At 29.4% G+C, this 22,542-nt stretch overlaps 1 protein-coding gene and 2 long non-coding RNA genes across 3 annotated transcripts; all 3 read right to left on the bottom strand.

Annotated features, from left to right (window-relative positions):
- Window positions 1-1,526: 1,526 nt before the first annotated feature.
- Window positions 1,527-3,535, bottom strand: LOC126680085 (adenine phosphoribosyltransferase 2). Its single transcript, XM_050375135.2, has 6 exons — window positions 3,321-3,535; window positions 3,130-3,240; window positions 2,307-2,399; window positions 2,059-2,208; window positions 1,909-1,967; window positions 1,527-1,805 (listed from the first exon to the last, which is right to left on the bottom strand). The coding sequence occupies exons 1-6, from the start codon at window positions 3,409-3,411 to the stop codon at window positions 1,749-1,751; spliced, it is 561 nt and encodes a 186-aa protein (XP_050231092.1). The 5' UTR covers window positions 3,412-3,535; the 3' UTR covers window positions 1,527-1,748.
- Window positions 3,536-11,654: 8,119 nt separating this feature from the next.
- LOC126680088 (uncharacterized) lies at window positions 11,655-18,042 on the bottom strand. Its single transcript, XR_007641048.2, has 5 exons — window positions 14,181-18,042; window positions 14,025-14,100; window positions 13,638-13,919; window positions 12,296-12,368; window positions 11,655-11,892 (listed from the first exon to the last, which is right to left on the bottom strand). It is a non-coding gene; the product is annotated as an uncharacterized LOC126680088 (long non-coding RNA).
- Window positions 18,043-19,072: 1,030 nt separating this feature from the next.
- LOC126680086 (uncharacterized) lies at window positions 19,073-22,037 on the bottom strand. Its single transcript, XR_007641043.2, has 5 exons — window positions 21,599-22,037; window positions 21,443-21,518; window positions 21,056-21,337; window positions 19,714-19,786; window positions 19,073-19,310 (listed from the first exon to the last, which is right to left on the bottom strand). It is a non-coding gene; the product is annotated as an uncharacterized LOC126680086 (long non-coding RNA).
- Between the last annotated feature and the right edge of the window lie 505 nt (window positions 22,038-22,542).

Here is a 22,542-nt window from a genome sequence, read left to right as displayed (position 1 = left end):
GAAATATTTAGAACTGGAAATTTTTGTTGGCTGTTTGATTTTGTGTGAATCGAATTGTATCAAAAAATTACATTTGTTATGGATTTGGATTGTAGTTTTTTAGATCAATATCCAAACTGATTTGTCCAATTGTATTGAACTGAAAAGTTGAAATTGTAATTAATTTGTGAGGGAAAAGAATTGTAATTGATTTGTAGGTTATGTTATATATTTTATAATTATAACACATAAAATTTTAAAAATTGAATGAATTTAAAGCTAAGTTAACTTGGTTTAAATAAACAACATTCTATATGTACGATTTTAATTAAATAAAGTATAACTTCTATCACCCCATAAATGTTTGGTCACAATTACTGTTTATTTCTTCTGAATTTAAAACTTTTCTCTTCATATTTTAGGTTTGTTTAATTCAAGTTATGACAAGGAAATTTAAGTTAATCTTATATCTTAAAGTCAAATTGACCTTCTTGCCTTTCAAATGGTTAATTTTTTTATTTTTTGTTAATTCATTTCTCCTTCACTAATTCATTTTCTATGTACTATAAATAATAGCTTATCTTTGTTCTCTCTTTATCTTATGATTCAAGCATTTACAGTATGCTACTAGTACTATGGTTTACAAGTTTTTATTCCCTGTTATGATAGGAAGTTAGGCCTTAATTGTCTTTGTTTTCTGTATATTCTCTGTATCTATTTTTTATAGGAGAGATCGGGCTATGCAGTCTCATGTGAATATTAAAGGAATACATATTACAAAATTAATTAAAAGCAAATCGTGCAATTTTTTGTTTTATTTTATTTTTATGATTGGGGAGCAGAGAGCGCTTGTAGGAGGAATTGAATCCACAACTTAACAAAATATTGCTCAAGGCATATGCAAAATTAATTCAAAGCAAATTATAAAAGAATTAAGCAAAAAAACTCTCTAAAATTAAGGTGAAAACAAAAAAGATCTTATTTTTCTTTAATTGTCAAAGTGACTTTCAATTCCAGCATCAATTTTCGTATTTAACAAAATCGAGATAGAACTTTAACTATGTCTTCAAACATATTACTCCGATTCAAATTTCAGCAAAACCATTGTTCATCACTTAAGATTGAACTGGTGAATCAACAAAGCATTTGCTGATTCATCTATAATTTTTATTGACGAGTCATAAATATTTTGTTGATCTATCATTATTTTTAATAATTCCAGTGTTATGTCACTTATTGTTGTTAAATTTTTAATTGAACTGTTATGTTTGAAAATATATTAAAGCTCAATGTTAATTTTGTTAAATGTGAAAGTGATGTTAAAATTAAGGCCTTATAACCTAAAAATACCCGACATCTTTTATTTTTTTATTTATGAATTAATTTTTAAAAACATCAATTTAAAACCTAAATTTGATAGATACATTTCAATTGTTTCCAATTAGACATTTATTAAAAAAATTGAATCTTTTTGAATTTAAAAACAAAAGTGTTAAATCAAGTGTAGCAAGTGACAGCTTAGTCTTGTGTATAGGTGGGCTCTATGGTGTCAATAAGTCACTTTTTTTTCCTTTAGCAATTCAGGAACTCTTGAATGTCAGAGTCAATTGGATTCTTAGGCATGCCTAAACTATCACTAGAGAAGAAGCTAATACAACTTGACTATCAATTTCATCTTTTTTTTAGTTCAAACATAAATCACAGATAATAAAGCAGAAATAAACTTGACTATGACATTTTCAGGCTCAGCCGCACCGATCTCAATTCGTCTACTGAGTCGGCTCCACGAGAATGTACAATGGCTTTCCTTTTAGCCTCCGATGTCCCTGCAATCAAATTTCAAAATGACGTCGTTTTGATTCTAAATCTACGTTAATCAAACCAAACTCGAGGAAATTTGTAGATGTCGGTTAACCGAACTAGAATTACCTTGAACTCGGGCAATCCAATGACACAAGCGCATTCCACCACTTCTGCTCCCACGCGTTCTAGCAAATGAAATGACATTTCCAAATTTTATGATTCTTTACTAGAAGAAATGTATGAATAGAAGAAATCTAATGAATTCCGGTTAGTTACCGAGCAGTCTTATGGCAGCAGAGAGCGTTCCGCCAGTAGCAACTAAATCATCAATGATGATAGCGCGTTCATCGAGTTTAACGGCACCGGTATGCATTTCCAAGCAGTCGTTTCCATATTCGAGTTCATATGATTCTGATATCACTTCTCCTGCACACTCACGAAACACAATTTTAATTTTGAATGTTTTACAAGATTAAACTTATCATTCTGAATTATGCATAATGCATTAGCTAATTTCACAGTACCTGGCAATTTTTTAGGTTTACGTAGAGGAACAAACTTCGCACCAATTGCTAATGCAATTGACGGACCAAATATGAATCCTCTAGCTTCCACTCCTACCAAAATTAGAAAAATTTGTGTTGCCGAATTAAATAGATTAAATTTAATTACTCCAAGTAAAAAAAATCAATTTTTTAAAATAAAATGAAGTACTATATACAAATTGAAATGAAATAATAAAATAAATTCATTCTACCAGAAATTGTACACTCTCCATTTTAAATTAATAGTACTATCCTAAAAAAAAAATTATTTTGAATTACAAGCATTCAATTATTATTTAAATGATAATAATTGCCATTAAAAGAGACAAAGTACTAGCATTTTTTTTTATCAATTACTAACTCATAGTATTTTTTTATATATTTGACTTTTAAAGAATAAAAGTAGAAGTAATTGATCTCCCTGCATAAATTAATGTTCCCGAACTACCCTTCCCTAAGAAAAACTGTAGTCAAAGTAATTAAAATTAATTAGTTGGCCTACACCTTGATAAGGGACCAACTTTTCTTGAAAAACTAAAATGCCATTAATTTCTCAGGAATAGTTTCAAGCAAAACGACCAAACAAACAACCACAAAAATCCTGAAAATTTAAAAACAAAATTTTTCATTATGCAAAAAAAAAAAAAAAAGAAATCTCAATGTAACCCACTATGATATGAATTATGGAGATCCCACTACTACACCAACTTGTTTGAGATTATAAAATAAATAAAAATAATTATAAAGAGCAGACCAAAAAACACCCACAAATCTTTAAAATATGAAAATATATTAGGGTTACCAGCAACAACAGAGATTCCCATATCTCTATAGCGATCCACAAATATATCCACTGTGTCCTTAAACGCCTTGGGATCAAGTAATAGTGTTGTTATGTCTTGAAACATTATTCCTGCAAAATTAACAAAAACATTAGCAAAAAATCTTTAAAAAACTTCAAAAAAACCAAGAAAATTTAAGAAACTGCATGACCTTGTTTAGGGAAGTGAGGGACAACTCTAATGGCATCTGAAATGGCCTGTAATCTTGGGTCTCCTAGCAGCCCATTTTCAACTGCAAACATGTTGTTGAAAATGTGAGTGTTTGGTAATGTGTAAACAAAGAAGAAGAAGAGAATGAGAGTGAGGTTAAGAAAGTGTATCTTTGTTGGTGGAAGCACTACTGCAGAAGATCCAACTGCTCAGTGCTCTATATTTATAGCCATCACTCTTTTTCTTTTATTTTTTTATTCATTTTCTCTCATTTGCATACCAACTTTTTATTATGTCAGCCAGCCATATATTATTTTATATTCACATGCAATAACAAAATAGCAAGAAATTAATAGTTTATGTTTCATTTTAATTTAGATAACTAATTATTAATGTCTTAATCGATCAGTGTTTTCAAAATTGAGCCGGTCGCCGAATTCGGTGAGGCCACCGATTCCTGGTTAAATTAATTTTTGAATTAAGATAAAGTATTAGAAAACTAGCGATGGATTTTGGGTATTTAGCAACGAATTAGTCGGTTGCTAGTTATCTTTGATAGTTTAATAGGTTTGATGATTGGTTCAACCGCTGATTTAATTTAATTGTTTAGATTCAATCTGGTTAAACTAGTTTGAGCAAATTTCCTATTTTCTATTTTTTTCAAACCGGCTTCCGATTCAACTGCTTGAACTTGCCGGTTTGGTTTTGTAATCACTGGTCTTAATTGGTAGGGGTGAGCACAGTTTGAGAGAATTCGCTACTCTTCATAACCAAACCAAAAATTAAAGATATCAAAAAATAGAATTTTCGGAACCACACCAATAATCGGTTCGGTTCGATTCAGAGATTTTATTTTTCGATACAGTTAGGTATGGGAATTCGGCTAATAGTATGATTCGCTACGGATATCACTAGAACCACAAATATTAATTTATTTATAACATGATCTTTATATTTAATAAAATATTATTTTGACTCTTTAAATTATTATGTTTAAAAAAAATATTTTTCATACAATATCATCTTGAAAGTTCAATGAGATATAAACTTCTCGTAAATTAAATTTGATAAGATCTCTAACAACAACAATCCAGAGTTCCTCCAGTGAAAACAATTGACGACACATAGGATAAATTATTGAATATTGACATTCCAAATGACAATGTTACATGCAACAAAGCACAAGTTCAAAATAAAATGGCAAAATATATAAGTTTTAAATAAAATAACTAGAACGCATATAAATTCTTTAAAATTAAAATAAAATGTCATTGTAAAGCAACAGACACACATAAATAAAAATAAAGTTAAGATACCAAAATTTATAAATGCTATTAAATACTCAGCTAAATAGTTGAATAAACATGGAAAAGCCTAAATGCATAAGCAATCTACATAGAAATTATTTTCCAAATACCTGTTTTTGATAAAATATTTATACCATTTTAACCCATCTTTTCCTATTAACCTATGTTATTTAATAAGCTAACTTATTTACCAAAAATACCTACTATATAAAGAAGTTTTATCTCATTTTAGGTTAAAATTTTACATAGCCGCTTTTTTTTTCTCTTCTCTCTCTTCTTCTCTCTTTTTTTCTTCTTTATTTTTCTTTTTTTTCATTTGATTTTCAGTTTATCTCCTCCGATTACTATTCCGTTTGTCTTTTCAGTTCGTTTTTTCGGTCGCGTTTCCGTTTGTCTACTTCCGATGGATTTCTCGTTGTTTCCGGTCATTTTTCCGTTCGTCTTTTCCGTTCGTGCTAGTCCGTTCGTCTCTTCCGTTCGCGCTATGGATTTCTCGACTCGTTTTTAGATTTGTGTAATTTTTTAGGTTTTTTATAATGATTTAAATATTTTGTAAATAAATTATTGTAGATCTATAATTTTTTGTTTATAAAATTATTCTGTTATTCATATAATTATTTATTTTGTTTTCATTTATTCATAAATTTGTTTATTGCTACTGATTTTGTAAATAAAAAATTGATTTATGGTGCATTTGTAGTAATTTTATAATATATTTACATTTTAATGTATTTTTGGTGTATTTATAGTGTATTTCTGCCGTTGTTTAGTATATTTATGGTGCATTTACAGTGTTTATGGTGTATTTGCAGTGTTTATGGTGTATTTGCAGTGTTTCATGGTGTAAACCACAAAAAACACTACAAAATGCCATAAATACACTACTTATACACTATATATACACTACTTATACACTATATATACATTACTTATACACTAATCTTACACTATATAAACACCATAAAAACACTATATATACATAACTGTTACACTATAAAAAATAAAAAAAAAATCCAGAAAAAAATCTATAAAAAATAAAAATTAACACTATATATACACTATATACACACTAATCTTACACTATATAAAAAAATTGTCGGTCGGTTCGGTCGAACGAACCGAAAAATCCGAAAAACCGAAATTGGAAATCGAAAAAAAGGTATTTTTAAAATTAAAAAAACAAAAAGGTATTTTTCGTAAATAAAAAAAGATAAAAAGAAAAATCAAAACTTGGCAAGTAAAGGTGTAAATAAGTTATCAAAACATGTATTTCAGGAAATTACCACACCTATATACTCTAATTACCTAATGCTTCATTTCCACTTAATTTCATGCAAAATTTAATCAAATTGAATCCTTTTGCATTATTAATTCCATTCAAAAAGATTAATTTCCAATTAATTCAACCAAAAAACTGTGAATCGATGCAAAATGTCGATGCAAAATAGAAAAAAAACATCAAAGATTTTAATCGAATGAGGGAGCAGTGAAAGAAGTTGGAAGCTTAGAGTGGTAATAGATGGTAACCCAACAATCGCCCTTTCGTTGAAATTTATATAACTTTCATTAAATAAATAAATAATACTCCTTCCGTCTCAATAGAGTTGTCCACTTTATCTTTATCACACATTTTAAAAAAAACAATTATTATTTATGGATTTTGTACAAAAATTTCTTACTTTTCTTATCATATCCCTATTTAATATAGGGTCCACTTATAATTTCCTTTCAATTTATTCATTAGTGGATTTTAGATAGGGGTAATATAGAAAAATTGAGTGTAAAAAATAGTTACTTTTTGAAAGTGGAAAAAAAATTTGAGACAAAAAAATTTCTCAAAGTGGACAACTCTATTGGGACGGAGCGAGTATTTATTTATATAATTTAAAATTATATAATTATATTTTATGTAAATTAATAATTTATACATATATAAACTAATATTTTTGGTATATATTATTTAATATTATAAAACAATTTTAAAGTTTAATAATTCAAATGTAATATGAATATAATAATTAAATTAAAAATACCCCATATTATAGGGTGGATCTCGAAAGATATGAAAGACCTCCCTCCAAGCCGTACATACGACTTTCATCGAATACGGCTTTCCACAGAATTCTCTATGTATCTATGAGATCGAATATGGAATTCTGTTTACTCACTTTAAATTGAGTATCTGTTTCCCTCCCTTTCCTGCTAGGATTGGAAATCCTGTATTTTACATATCCATACGATTGAGTCCTTGGGTTTCCGAAATAGTGTAAAAAGAAGTGCTTCAAATCGTTGCTATTTGACCCGGACCTGTTCTAAAAAAGTCGAGGCATTTCGAATTATTTGTTGACACGGATAAAGTCAAGAAAAACCTCTGAAATTATTCAAATATTGGACCTTGGACATATAATAGTTCCGAATCGAATCTCTTTTGAAAAAATATCTTTTGTCTCACGGTAGCCTGCTCCAGTCCCCTTATGAAACTTTCGTTATTGGGTTAGCCATATACTTTACATGTTTCTAGCGATTCACATGGCATCATCAAATGATATAAGTCTTGGATAAGAATTTACAACGCACTAGAACGCCCTTGTTGACGATCCTTTACTCTTTTCAGTTTGGTACAGTTCGGTATGGTTATCTACCTAAGATCTATAACCGTACCAATAAAATTTTCAGTTGGGTAAAGTCAATGATCAACAGGTATTTTTCGGTCATAGATAGTTTCGCTTCGATTTTGGATACCCATAACTCGTGCACACCCTTATTAATTGGAGTGTTAAAATAAATCGGTGGGTCATGTTAATTTAGTGTCGATCCACTCTATTGACTCGATTAAACTAAATACAAATACTCATTTTACTAATTGTGTCAAAATTTTAACACAACACAAATTTTATAATAGCTAAAATTATTTTTATATTTTAAATGGACAAATAATTATAGACATCCATGAATAAATGAACAACAAAAAAAAGTATATATAGACAGATTAATAATCAAGATGAAAATAATTAGTCAAAGACGCAGTTAATTTTCTACAAAAGTTATTGTTTTTATTTTTTCATAAAAAAAATGTTTATAAAAATTTATTTTATCTTCTTTCATGGAATTTAAAAAGAACTTCATTATAGTATATCAGATAAACTGTTATGTAACCTTACTTTTGTGTTTACAAAGAGATCTGAGAACAATGTCGTGTAATATTTTACTCAGACATCTCATCCTATCTCAATTCAATAGAAATATATTCTAGTATTTCTAACTGCGTTTATAATTAGAATGTTCTTATATATTTTTGAAAAATATAAAAAAATTAACTAATCATAACGAGTTTAACTCATCATTTGACCTTTAATTCTATACCGTTTTCATCTTTTCATCTGATTACTCATCTTTTACTTTAACCTCCCTAACATCTTTACATTTAAATTGTGCCTTTTAACTTCTAAAATTATATTTTTTATAATTGTTTAATCTCCTTCTTTTAAGTTGGTACATGAGTTTGATTACAAATCACAAGGGCATATTTTAAGCTACCGTGTAATAGTCTAATGTATATTTTAACTTCTATCCTTTCACCTGTATGACCTCCTAATCTTTCAGTTCAATCTTTCTGAAATGTAAATTTTTAAATTTTTATATAATATACTTTTTAATATGAAATTTAAAAAAAACAACTTTATACTTTATATCTAAATATTGAACTTTAAATTTAAAATAAATTATTTTTAAAATCTTATGAATTTAACTTCTTTAATTTTTTTTCAGAAAAAGAAGAAACCAATAAAAATGTATTAACATATTAAAATATAAAATGAAAAATTTATAAATTTCAATCTAAATATTACTTTTATTTTTATTATTTTTTGTATAAAAAAAATAAATTGAATCAACTCTAAAAATTAAACTAACTCTGAAAATGTATATTTTTATAATGGAGTTTATATTAATAAATATTTTAATTTTTTCTATCTTTTATATCGTTACACCCATCAAGCCTCTTATCTTCCTGTTTAACTCCTATAACCTCATCTTTCGGTTTTGATGTTGTGTCAAATTAGATGGAATTCTGAGCATTATAGTTTCTTCACATCAAAGTGTTGTGTATCATTTTCTATTTCAAAAATAAGAAAAAATAAAATTTAAAATGTCAAAGAGATTAAACTTGAAAGATGAAAAGTTAGAACAAGAAAATGATATAAATTTAATATATGCATGAAGTCAATCATAACGTATTAGACGAAATTATGTCGTGCATGGTAATTGTTGACTTGTATGTCCCGATAATAAGAAGTTTCTTTTATGGCATTTCCAACAAAACTCTAAAAAAGAGTTGGGTACCACCATTTAGAATTAATCAACTCCATCCCAACTCTATAATTGCACTTTTCTTAGAGTTTTGAACAGTAAACTCTACATGTAGAATTTCACTATTCATTACTCTATAAGGATTAGTATGTACTTTTTCAATTTTACAAATTACTTATTTGACCCATTAGTTTTAATTTATACAATTATATTCTATGATAAAATAGTATATTTAAATATTATATTTTTGTATTTTTATTATTATATTTTTTACGACTTCTAATAAAATTAAATAATTAAGTAAATAATAAAAAACCACATATATTATAATTAATAATATATAAAATCAATAAAAAATATTTTAATAAATAATACAAACAATTATAAAAACAACAACAACAATAATAATAAAAATCAAAATCAAAATGAACGAAAATACTACTACTACTACTAATACTAATACTACTACTACTGATAATAATAATAATAATAATAACAATAATAATAATAATAATAATAATAATAATAATAATAATACATGTTTCACTATTGATAAAAAAATTATATGTTTCTATTTTTAGGATGAATATGTAAAAAAAAAAATTAATCTGAGTTAAGTTGTTAAAATAATAAAATAGTGTAGTTTAAAAATATTATTTTAGAGTTAAAGATAGAGTTTATGATTGGAGAAAAACTTATTTAGAGTTAGATATAGAGTTTGTTGTTGGTGAGAAATTTACTCTATTTTTAAAAAATAAAATTTTAAATTTAGAGTGAGTTGGAGTTGGCCTTAATTGCTAAAAAAATGTGTTAATTCCCTTTCATATATTTTTCTCTTACCCAGAATAATTATGTAAAATTTAATCTTCCACTGTCGGCCTTTTCGTACTCTAAAAATATCCTAATCGTCTAATGTTTTTTTACTGTCATCAATAATAAAAAAAAATCAAAATAAAATTATCTAGTTCTATCTTTACAGGATGGAGTTTAATATTAATAACTAGATTGAAATGCTTCAATAATAAAAATAAAATTATTTAGTCAATATTTTTTTTAATATTTTAATAATATTTTAATTGAGTATTGACAATTTTTGTTTTATCCTTCCGATAGAATGTTATTTTATTTTTTGGATAAAAAAAAATATAAGCAAATTACTTTCAGATTTTCATATATTTCATAATTCACACTCTCATCCTCTTATTTCAAAACTAAATGATATTGTCTTCTGTTTTTGTTTCCATTAACTTTAATTTAATTTTTTAATTTTTATTAACATTTAATTCTTTGAAAAATATTATGAATGTACCTCCTTTTTTAATTTTCTGATTGCTTATATTTTTGCAGTACTATTTTCTTCAAAAAAAATTAAAGATTTTTTTTAAAAGTTGCAAAGAATGTTTGCATACTCAATCATATCCAAATTTATGTAAGTTATTTTCTTTAATCAATAGGATTGTTCATCCAGCAGTGTTATACTATCTTCATATACAAGACTTAAACTTTTCTGTTGTTGGCAGTTGATGATGATTCCAGAAGCTTGTTAGATTTTGTATTATTAAGAATAACACAAATTGGATATTTAATGAAATTATTTTTGTTCTTCTTCAACTCTATATAGAATCCAAGACTTCCTTCGTCTAAGATTTTCATAGAAGGATAATCACCACTTATTGTATATTGCATATCTAATTGAATTACATTTTCTTGTAGTTGCAATCGTTGATAGACTAGTTCAGTAAAATCTATGAACGTTCAGTCCATTTTCAATAAAAGTCTTGTTATTTTGAAATCGATATATTTTCCATCTTCATACCACTATCCATCATATTGCATTAGCACTTGAATATTTTACATTCCTGCATATTATAAATAGATACAGTCGACCCTCTGATAATTAATATATATGGTGGATCAAAAATTTATTAATTATTAGAATTATTAATTTATTGAATTTGTATAGAAAAATAATAAAAATTATAAATTATATTTTAAAGCATTTGTAAACCTAATATTAATATTATATTATAAAAAAATCTAACTAATTAAATACTTTACAATCACTCAATATAAAAGAAATAATATTATATTCACTTTAATAAATTCCAATTTAATATTAAACAATAAAAAAATTATAAAAAAATTGTATTCATAAAGTAAAGTAACTTTTAATATCTTTTTGTATTAAGGTTGCTTCATATTCTTTTACTTGCTCAGCTAATAACTTTTTTTAAAATTTTCTCAAATGAACAAAAAAGTCATAATTTGATGGTATTTCAGCTTCTATCTTACGAATCAAGGTTTATATTGTCCGAAATAAATCACCAATTGTTGTATTTTTTTATTAATTTTTCTGTGTCATTATCTTCATCCTCTTCATTTTTATTCTCATCCTTCAAAGCAAGTAATTCTTCATCTGATAAGATTCCATGAACAATATTTTCATCTTGCACATCAATAAATTGTTCCACACTCATTATCTTCCTCCTCTTCATTAAATTAAGTGTTGAACAACAATTTTATATCCTACATATAAATTAAATAATTTATTATATTTATATATAAATATATATGTCACGACCCAATTTCATGGATCGCGACCGGCGCTAGGGTATGGGTATGGTTGTACCAAAACCCGTAGCAAGCCTTGCGGAAAACCACCAATCAAATAAACCTGCAGAAAATCCAATGCTCGGGGCAACCGAGACTCCAACTTAAACTAACAGTTTAAATATAAGTACTTCCATTAAATAAATATAACCAGAGTTAAACAATATTAATGCCAAAGCATAAAAGAAAGCCAGTCAGACAAATCCGACAAACAGACTAGAATAATATAGACTTCTAATTTACTACTGCGGTCTAAGAATAAAAGTAGTTTGACAATTTATTAAAAAGAAAATAAACCTCCGAGGAATAAAGATTCGGAGATCTGCAGACTCGCTCAAAATAATAAACCTGGAAAATTTGGGAAAACAACGGGGTCAGATATACTGAGATGAGTTCGCAATACTATTTACATTTATTAAGTTTAAAACCCTTAAATCAAAACATTTTTATACTAATATAATATGATTATGGAAAACAGTATTGAAATGATCCCAGCGTAAGTATGACATAGCATACCGATAAACCCAGAGTGGACGGGAACAAATCCTCGTCATATAAATATACCAGCGTAAGCAAGACTTTAGTCTGCCGTTTCCCAGAGTACTTACCGGTGCACACAGTCTCGATACAAGCCTATCGAGTAGCTCGTTTCAATCCAGATCCATAATCCGTAAAAACAGTTCACAAACATTTATAATATTAAAATACGATGCGGTACTTAATAAAGCGGTAAATAGCACTACAAACTCACTGCTTGCTTATCCACGTGATCTTGGCAAACAGTTAACCCTGCGTAGACTCCGAAGCACGAGCAGTCGACGGGTCTAAAATAATAAATAGGTTAAAATCCGTACGACCCCTAACTCTAAGATCACTAGACACCACGTAGGACTAGCACAATTAAATAACCAGATAAATCACAGAGAAACACAATTCTCAATAAATTGTAATGCCGTAATTAATTCAAGACTATTGAGTTCTCACTTAAATCCAATCCGAAAATATTATTAAAATAATATTTAATTGATAAATAAAATCAATTCCTCAAATAGTGGGTTAGCCGAGTTTTTTCAAAAACTACCACGCTAAACCCACATGTCGGTGACCCAAGTCCAAACCGACCCAACTAATATTCCAGAGTTTATAAACCACAGTTTATAATTAATATTAAATAAAATATTAATTAATATCAAAATAGAACTCAATAGCTTGAAACTCAAGTAATTAAATATTACCGGCAATTATCTCAATTAATTAAATAACAAACAAAGCTAAAATATAAATTTAATCTCAAAGGCATTCTAGGCTAAAAATATAAATTTAACAATTAAATAATAATTAATAACAATTATTAATTTAATTTTTAAATATTCAAATATTATTTTTAGGCCTTAAAAATAATATAATTAATTTGACAAACTTTTAAATAAAATAAAATCCCAATACTTATTTAATATAGTCAATATAAAATTTTAAGTATAACCATAATAAAATTAATATTTAATTTAAACTTAAAATATTAATGCCCGGAGAAATTTTAAATTATAAATAATAGTATTATTTAAATCACTAATTAATAAGTCGAAATCAATTTCATATATTAAAAATCAAAGTCAATTATAAAGAAGATAAATTTTTTTAACTTGAGAATCAATTGGTTTAAAACAAGTTATCTTGAGGACCAATCATGCACATTCTCCATCTTCTTCAATCTAAACAACCAAATTTCAAATTCCATTCCCAGGGACAAAACCCGCCATCCTAAAGCTCTAACCCAATAACCTTAAATTTGCAATTCAATCGTGAAACCCAAAAAAAAATCCAAAGCAACAATATAATCAAACAAATGATAAGATCACAATTGCAAATCCCTACTCTGAAACACAAAGCCTATATGCATTTGAACTAATCACCCCGCCAACAACTTGGAACCAATCCGTGATGGAATTCAAATGATAAGCGTGGATTATAATTTACAACAGCCAACACTTATAAATCAATTATCAATTATCAAACTTAGCGAATCCAAACAACAACAAAAATGGCGGATACAAATTCAAAAATAAAACAGTAATTCATGGAACTTTACATACCTCTGAGAATCAATGAAGTTTTGAAGAATTTCAGAGATGAAACGACTTGATTCGGACGTAAGATAATAGCCTAACGTAATAAGAATCACACCCAGGAATCAACACTTAGCCTATGACAATAAACAGAGCAAGTAGAAACTTAAGCTACCGCAAAACGATGAAACGACGGCGATTGATACGGGTGCGTTTACGTACCGTTTGACAAAAGAAAAGTGTAGAATCGTAGAGGAGCGAGCCTACTATCACGGGGAATGAACGGAACGGATTTCGATCTCCAAACGGCTGCGAAACGGATTGAAAAACAAAAGTATCGTTTTAGAAAATCAAAACAACGAATAACTTAAAAACGATAAAACGGCGGCGATTAATACGGGTTCGTTTACGTACCGTTTGACAAAATTCGAAAGGCAAAGTTGTAGAGGAATGAGTCTACTTTCTCAGCGACGAAGCGGAACTGAATTTGCTTCAGAAACGAAGGAGAACGATCCAAATTACGGAGGTATCGCTTTAAAGCTAAATCTGAAAATATAAGAACAAACTTACCAAAAATTTTGGAAACTTTGGGAGGAAAATAAGGGCAGCGATTCCTCAAAGGATCAGCAAGAATTGGCAGCTAGGGTTTAGTGTGCCGTGTGGTGAATAGATTAGGATTGAAAAGTTACGGATTTATAGGAGTTAGTTAGGTTATAAAACGAAGGAAAAAATGGACCCCTGTGAACCAAAATGCTGGTCTCGAACGAGACCAACAACAAATTGAAGAAGTCTCGTTCGAGACTGAAGGTCTCGAACGAGACTTTACGTGAAAATTTCAGGTCTCGATTGAGACCTGAGATTTTCCGCATGTACCACAAACCTAGAGAACCAAAGACCGAACCGAGCCACGAACCAAGCCACAAATCGAACCACCCAACGAATTTCAAATACGTAAATGACTCAAAATATTACTGAAACTCGCAAAAATAAATTTTAAAATTTTATGGGGTTTTACATTATCCCCAACTTATTAAAAATTCGTCCTCGAATTTATCAAAAAGCCCAGTAATAAAAACTCAATTACCAATACGTAAAACTCACACATAACTCAAAATACGAAGAACGTATCCTCGACGGAACGAAAGAGATATACGTACCACAATTTGTGATATCTAAGATTACTCACGACCGAGGGACAACTCTACGGATAACAAAATAAAAATTGTTTAATTCAGTCTAAGCAAAACATCACCGCAATCTCAAAAGTTTAAGCAAACTCCTACCCAAGGGTAATCTTACCATAATTTCAACTGAGGATAGCTAAGAAAAACGACACATCATCTAACCGAAACACGCTGAAAATTTTACGACTTCGAATTTACAACTGATCTGAAAACCCGAAAGACCACCATACGCAAACGCGGAAAACTCTAAGATCAACAATTTGGTACTTCAAACGGCTCCTCAAACACCACGTGTGAACGAATTAAACATTGATTTCTCAAACCTAAAATTCGAATCAAAAACTTATTAAGCCAAACCCCAATACTACAAACCGAAAACCTACAAGCACTCTCTACGGAAAATAATCTTACATCACTTAGCGTCTACGCACTATGAACTTATAATGGTCATAGTATCAATTACTTCAAATGAGAAAGCTTAACAACAATTCAAAATATCGTTCAGATCAAATGTGCCGTCACAAAATAATGGATGAAAACTAACGCCATTAGTATCGTCTCGGTTCAACCAACTAAGATCTCCTCGACAATACTATCAACTTCAAGAACTAAGACGTAAGAAAACACACCAATTTTTTAAGGAATACATAACTTATACTTCTGAAAACAATATTATTCATCCTTGACATTTATTTCTATATCACCAAAACCTCGAATCCTACTGAAGATCATTAAGATCTAATCGCACTCAATTTGATTATTGGTTATGCTTAAAACAAAACTTCTCCAGAAAAATATTTTACGTAAACACAAATATATACTAGCGCTATCCACCTTTAATTTGAAATCACTAGCACCTCAAATTAAATTTTCACTTTTATCTAAATAATTAACCCGTTGAAAAATTATTTTGTTTGTAAACGCATCAACATGATAAAATACTCTCAATTTGAAATCATAACTGAACCTTACTTTCACAATAATTTTTATGATTTTATAAAATCCATTTAAAACAATTTGAAATCCGCTTTTAAATCTAAACTGGCAAAGTTGCATCGCTTCTCAAAAGTTAAAATTTTACAAATAAGAGTTCCTTTATTCACAATAAATTTTCATTTCGGTATCAAAACTTTTTAAACAGATATTAAATCTGTAAAAACAAAATTGCTTTTAGTTCTTTAAAAAAAAACACACACAGAGCATAACCAATGTTCTTCAAAACAAAACTCCTCAAACCATATACTCTAAGCTGACACAACTCTTTAATCCGAACTCAATATTTTTCCGCACCTACCACAACTAAACCTTGAGTGCAACTTATAACCATAGCTCCTATTTACCAAACGCTGATACTCCAATCAATATAGAATAAATCCTTACAATGCCATTTTTCTTAAATCACTACCGTCGTCACAGAGTATTTGTCTAGTTTCCTACCAAATAAAAATTTCAAAACCGTTTGAAATTTAATAACCTTTTAAACACTATTTTCACAATATAACTCGCGAGTTTTAAACAAAACATTTGAAAAATCTCACTGATAAAATTTATTTTACATAATTGTGCGCCAGGGTGATGACAGCTCTCATCCCCAAAGAGTTGCATTCGACCCTAATAATTTAATGTCGTGATGAATGTTCTAAATGCATGTATCAATTATTTATTTCTCTTTTAATTAGTGATCATGCTCAATGCTCAATGCAGTTTTCTATTCGTGGCATTCCAAAATGCATGTTCATGACATGTCTGGGCACAATTATGTGATAAAAACATTTCAATTCTCTTTAACCATTTAACATTTGAAATCAATTTTCCCTCGAAATATTTTCTAGACCTCACACTCTGTAAGACGTGCACTCGCCCATTTTGACATATTTGCCCATCTCCATTATCCTAGTTCACCAATTTGCATCGTCATTAACGAAATAACCCAACATCAACAAGGAAACTAAAATTTACCTAATAATGAATTCTCCCTCAAATCAAATTGAAAATTTTCCAAAGACATCAAACAATACGAACGCCTTCACAGCTCCACTATCAGTTTTGGTGTTTCACCGATCTACCCAATGAAAACACCAATGTATTACTACACTGATCTACCTCGAACACAATTTCCACATCCTTTTCCAGAATACCAAAAGCCGAAAGATTTTGATACTATAATTTATCACAACGAACACGATCTAGAAATGCATAACGCTCCAAATTCCACGCGCGAGGTAAGCACTCACGAGTAGAATTATTCCACCGGTGCTGAGTAACTCAAATCGCCTTCCTCTGGCCATGACAGATTCGGAATTCGAATATGCAAACAGCTCTTGAGGATCGCTCCTCAAATTTCTTGATGACAAAATTAATAACTTCGATTTCCAGAGTCCAACGTTCGATCCAACTAACCAATTAGAACACCTAAATAATCACAAGGTCAAAACAAAGGTTCGAAACTCACATCGATATCAATGTCAAGGTTAGGCCAAAGAAAGACTAGCGAGAAATACTATCACGTGATACTCCACACAGTGAGGCCAACGAGGACGGAACTGATACGGCATAACTTAATCAAATACTATAGACCAGAATAAATAATATAGGTTAAAAATTGATCACACATCCGAAAAACACTTAAGCATCTTATAGTAAACCAATTACTCATTTAGATAGCTAACCAATGTAATTCCAAAAATAATTAAGCATGCAACATCTTATATGGCCAATGAGTTCCTACCCGTAACTAAGGAAAATTTTACTTACACAATAATATTTTCAACACACCAACTCAAATTAAAATAATAAAGATACTGGTCAAAAGTACCTATCAAAATCCACTTCGAAAAATAAAATTTACAAAATAGATTTCAAGTTCGTGTCGAGCCCCACAGTTTTGAAAATCATTTTTCGGAAACCTCTTTTATAAAACAATAGAGACAATTATTCCCAAACGCCTCAATTTAAAATCATCGAGTTAGCCGAGTGATTACCACTTCCAAACTCTACTACAAATTTGGGTGACTCAAGTCAAACCCATAATATCCATTTATAAAATGTATGCAACATATTTTCAAATCCGTAAAGAAACCCCTTTTGAAAATAAATCTCAATATTTTCAACATAGGTAGCTTGACGTCATCCAAAGTAATAACATCAACTCATCGCCCAAGTGGAAAAATAATAATTCTTTAACAATCTTTCAAAAATACTGGCTTCAATCAAAATTAGTAAATCAAGCATACGACCAACACCAAAGTTTAGATAAATCGAAATATGGTAAAATTACAAGATTAATGTTATATTATCAAATCGATATCGCCTTTAAAAATAATTTTTTTTAAACCGTCATTTTGAAAACACCAAGTTAGACATAACATTCAATTTTTTTTTTTTTTTTGAATACGACAAATTCATTTTATTTCAAAAGAACAACCCTTTGCAATCCTTAGTCAAATTTAAAATTTTAAAATATATGAATTTTATTTACTGGAAAAATACTGAAAATAATATTTTAGGGTGTCACGTCCAGACTGTCCATTTGACTTTTTGCGTCACAACACCAGTTAGGCAAAAATAATTTCCTTAAGGTAATTTAAAAACGTAATTCATAAAACGTGAAAAAGATTTTTCAGTCAAAAATCATTTAAACCTAAAACAATGTCAAAGCCTGACAAAATATTATTTTTTTATAAATCAAAGCTCACGGCCAAAGCCAGAAGTACTCACAAAACAATTTAACGTCGACAATATCATTAAAGCATGAAAACCAAAATATTTCACCCAGGTGAAATTAAAGCAACATCATCAAGATAAGACAATTAACATCATACCCAAGTATGACATAGAGGAAATTACCAACATAAGATTCCCCGAGAAATCAAAAACAATTAAATCACCAAAGTGAGATATCATCAAAAGAATCAAATCAAAGCATAAATAATGACTGACTGGACGCAATCCTATCGGTGTAGGCAGAAAGTTTTAAAATCAAAAGATGACGTTTTAAAGACAAGACATGAATCCTAATTCCGCAGTAGATCCTATGACACAACAGTAGCACTAAACGTGCCTTAAAGCGATAAACACATAGCATGCAAAAATTTGGCCTTAGTTCGAAACTAAAGCTCTGATACCAAGTTTGTCACGACCCAATTTCATGGATCGCGACCGGCGCTAGGGTATGGGTATGGTTGTACCAAAACCCGTAGCAAGCCTTGCGGAAAACCACCAATCAAATAAACCTGCAGAAAATCCAATGCTCGGGGCAACCGAGACTCCAACTTAAACTAACAGTTTAAATATAAGTACTTCCATTAAATAAATATAACCAGAGTTAAACAATATTAATGCCAAAGCATAAAAGAAAGCCAGTCAGACAAATCCGACAAACAGACTAGAATAATATAGACTTCTAATTTACTACTGCGGTCTAAGAATAAAAGTAGTTTGACAATTTATTAAAAAGAAAATAAACCTCCGAGGAATAAAGATTCGGAGATCTGCAGACTCGCTCAAAATAATAAACCTGGAAAATTTGGGAAAACAACGGGGTCAGATATACTGAGATGAGTTCGCAATACTATTTACATTTATTAAGTTTAAAACCCTTAAATCAAAACATTTTTATACTAATATAATATGATTATGGAAAACAGTATTGAAATGATCCCAGCGTAAGTATGACATAGCATACCGATAAACCCAGAGTGGACGGGAACAAATCCTCGTCATATAAATATACCAGCGTAAGCAAGACTTTAGTCTGCCGTTTCCCAGAGTACTTACCGGTGCACACAGTCTCGATACAAGCCTATCGAGTAGCTCGTTTCAATCCAGATCCATAATCCGTAAAAACAGTTCACAAACATTTATAATATTAAAATACGATGCGGTACTTAATAAAGCGGTAAATAGCACTACAAACTCACTGCTTGCTTATCCACGTGATCTTGGCAAACAGTTAACCCTGCGTAGACTCCGAAGCACGAGCAGTCGACGGGTCTAAAATAATAAATAGGTTAAAATCCGTACGACCCCTAACTCTAAGATCACTAGACACCACGTAGGACTAGCACAATTAAATAACCAGATAAATCACAGAGAAACACAATTCTCAATAAATTGTAATGCCGTAATTAATTCAAGACTATTGAGTTCTCACTTAAATCCAATCCGAAAATATTATTAAAATAATATTTAATTGATAAATAAAATCAATTCCTCAAATAGTGGGTTAGCCGAGTTTTTTCAAAAACTACCACGCTAAACCCACATGTCGGTGACCCAAGTCCAAACCGACCCAACTAATATTCCAGAGTTTATAAACCACAGTTTATAATTAATATTAAATAAAATATTAATTAATATCAAAATAGAACTCAATAGCTTGAAACTCAAGTAATTAAATATTACCGGCAATTATCTCAATTAATTAAATAACAAACAAAGCTAAAATATAAATTTAATCTCAAAGGCATTCTAGGCTAAAAATATAAATTTAACAATTAAATAATAATTAATAACAATTATTAATTTAATTTTTAAATATTCAAATATTATTTTTAGGCCTTAAAAATAATATAATTAATTTGACAAACTTTTAAATAAAATAAAATCCCAATACTTATTTAATATAGTCAATATAAAATTTTAAGTATAACCATAATAAAATTAATATTTAATTTAAACTTAAAATATTAATGCCCGGAGAAATTTTAAATTATAAATAATAGTATTATTTAAATCACTAATTAATAAGTCGAAATCAATTTCATATATTAAAAATCAAAGTCAATTATAAAGAAGATAAATTTTTTTAACTTGAGAATCAATTGGTTTAAAACAAGTTATCTTGAGGACCAATCATGCACATTCTCCATCTTCTTCAATCTAAACAACCAAATTTCAAATTCCATTCCCAGGGACAAAACCCGCCATCCTAAAGCTCTAACCCAATAACCTTAAATTTGCAATTCAATCGTGAAACCCAAAAAAAAATCCAAAGCAACAATATAATCAAACAAATGATAAGATCACAATTGCAAATCCCTACTCTGAAACACAAAGCCTATATGCATTTGAACTAATCACCCCGCCAACAACTTGGAACCAATCCGTGATGGAATTCAAATGATAAGCGTGGATTATAATTTACAACAGCCAACACTTATAAATCAATTATCAATTATCAAACTTAGCGAATCCAAACAACAACAAAAATGGCGGATACAAATTCAAAAATAAAACAGTAATTCATGGAACTTTACATACCTCTGAGAATCAATGAAGTTTTGAAGAATTTCAGAGATGAAACGACTTGATTCGGACGTAAGATAATAGCCTAACGTAATAAGAATCACACCCAGGAATCAACACTTAGCCTATGACAATAAACAGAGCAAGTAGAAACTTAAGCTACCGCAAAACGATGAAACGACGGCGATTGATACGGGTGCGTTTACGTACCGTTTGACAAAAGAAAAGTGTAGAATCGTAGAGGAGCGAGCCTACTATCACGGGGAATGAACGGAACGGATTTCGATCTCCAAACGGCTGCGAAACGGATTGAAAAACAAAAGTATCGTTTTAGAAAATCAAAACAACGAATAACTTAAAAACGATAAAACGGCGGCGATTAATACGGGTTCGTTTACGTACCGTTTGACAAAATTCGAAAGGCAAAGTTGTAGAGGAATGAGTCTACTTTCTCAGCGACGAAGCGGAACTGAATTTGCTTCAGAAACGAAGGAGAACGATCCAAATTACGGAGGTATCGCTTTAAAGCTAAATCTGAAAATATAAGAACAAACTTACCAAAAATTTTGGAAACTTTGGGAGGAAAATAAGGGCAGCGATTCCTCAAAGGATCAGCAAGAATTGGCAGCTAGGGTTTAGTGTGCCGTGTGGTGAATAGATTAGGATTGAAAAGTTACGGATTTATAGGAGTTAGTTAGGTTATAAAACGAAGGAAAAAATGGACCCCTGTGAACCAAAATGCTGGTCTCGAACGAGACCAACAACAAATTGAAGAAGTCTCGTTCGAGACTGAAGGTCTCGAACGAGACTTTACGTGAAAATTTCAGGTCTCGATTGAGACCTGAGATTTTCCGCATGTACCACAAACCTAGAGAACCAAAGACCGAACCGAGCCACGAACCAAGCCACAAATCGAACCACCCAACGAATTTCAAATACGTAAATGACTCAAAATATTACTGAAACTCGCAAAAATAAATTTTAAAATTTTATGGGGTTTTACAATATATTCTTTTAAAAAAATCTCTCTAATAATTAATATACATATAGAATATATTTTAAATTTTATTAATTATTAAATAATAGAATTATTAATTATTAATTATCCAACGTGGAACGAAGTTGGTTTCCTCAATTTTCTATTAATTATTAGAATTATTAATTTATTGAATATTAATAATCAGAGGGTCGACTGTAATATAGGATAAGCATAGTTCTCTACGATAATCTGATAATTGTATGATACTATTATGATAGTTATATACTACTATTATGATAATTGTATGACACCGGTTCTAAAACATATACTACTATGATAACAACTTATTCTTAATTTCTTACAGTTACCATCACAATATCATTACATTATCATAAGACAATCAGAAACTTCTATGACAATATTTTTAAAACATATACTGCTATAATAACATCTTAATCTAAATTTCTTATAGTTATCATCACAATATCATTACATTATGGCAAAAATACTCAAAACCCCCCCA

This window comes from Mercurialis annua, linkage group LG5, assembly GCF_937616625.2.
Source record: "Mercurialis annua linkage group LG5, ddMerAnnu1.2, whole genome shotgun sequence".
NCBI classification, from domain to species: Eukaryota; Viridiplantae; Streptophyta; class Magnoliopsida; order Malpighiales; family Euphorbiaceae; genus Mercurialis; species Mercurialis annua.
Note: the sequence above shows the minus strand (reverse complement) of the source record. Positions and strands in the feature narration are given on the sequence as shown.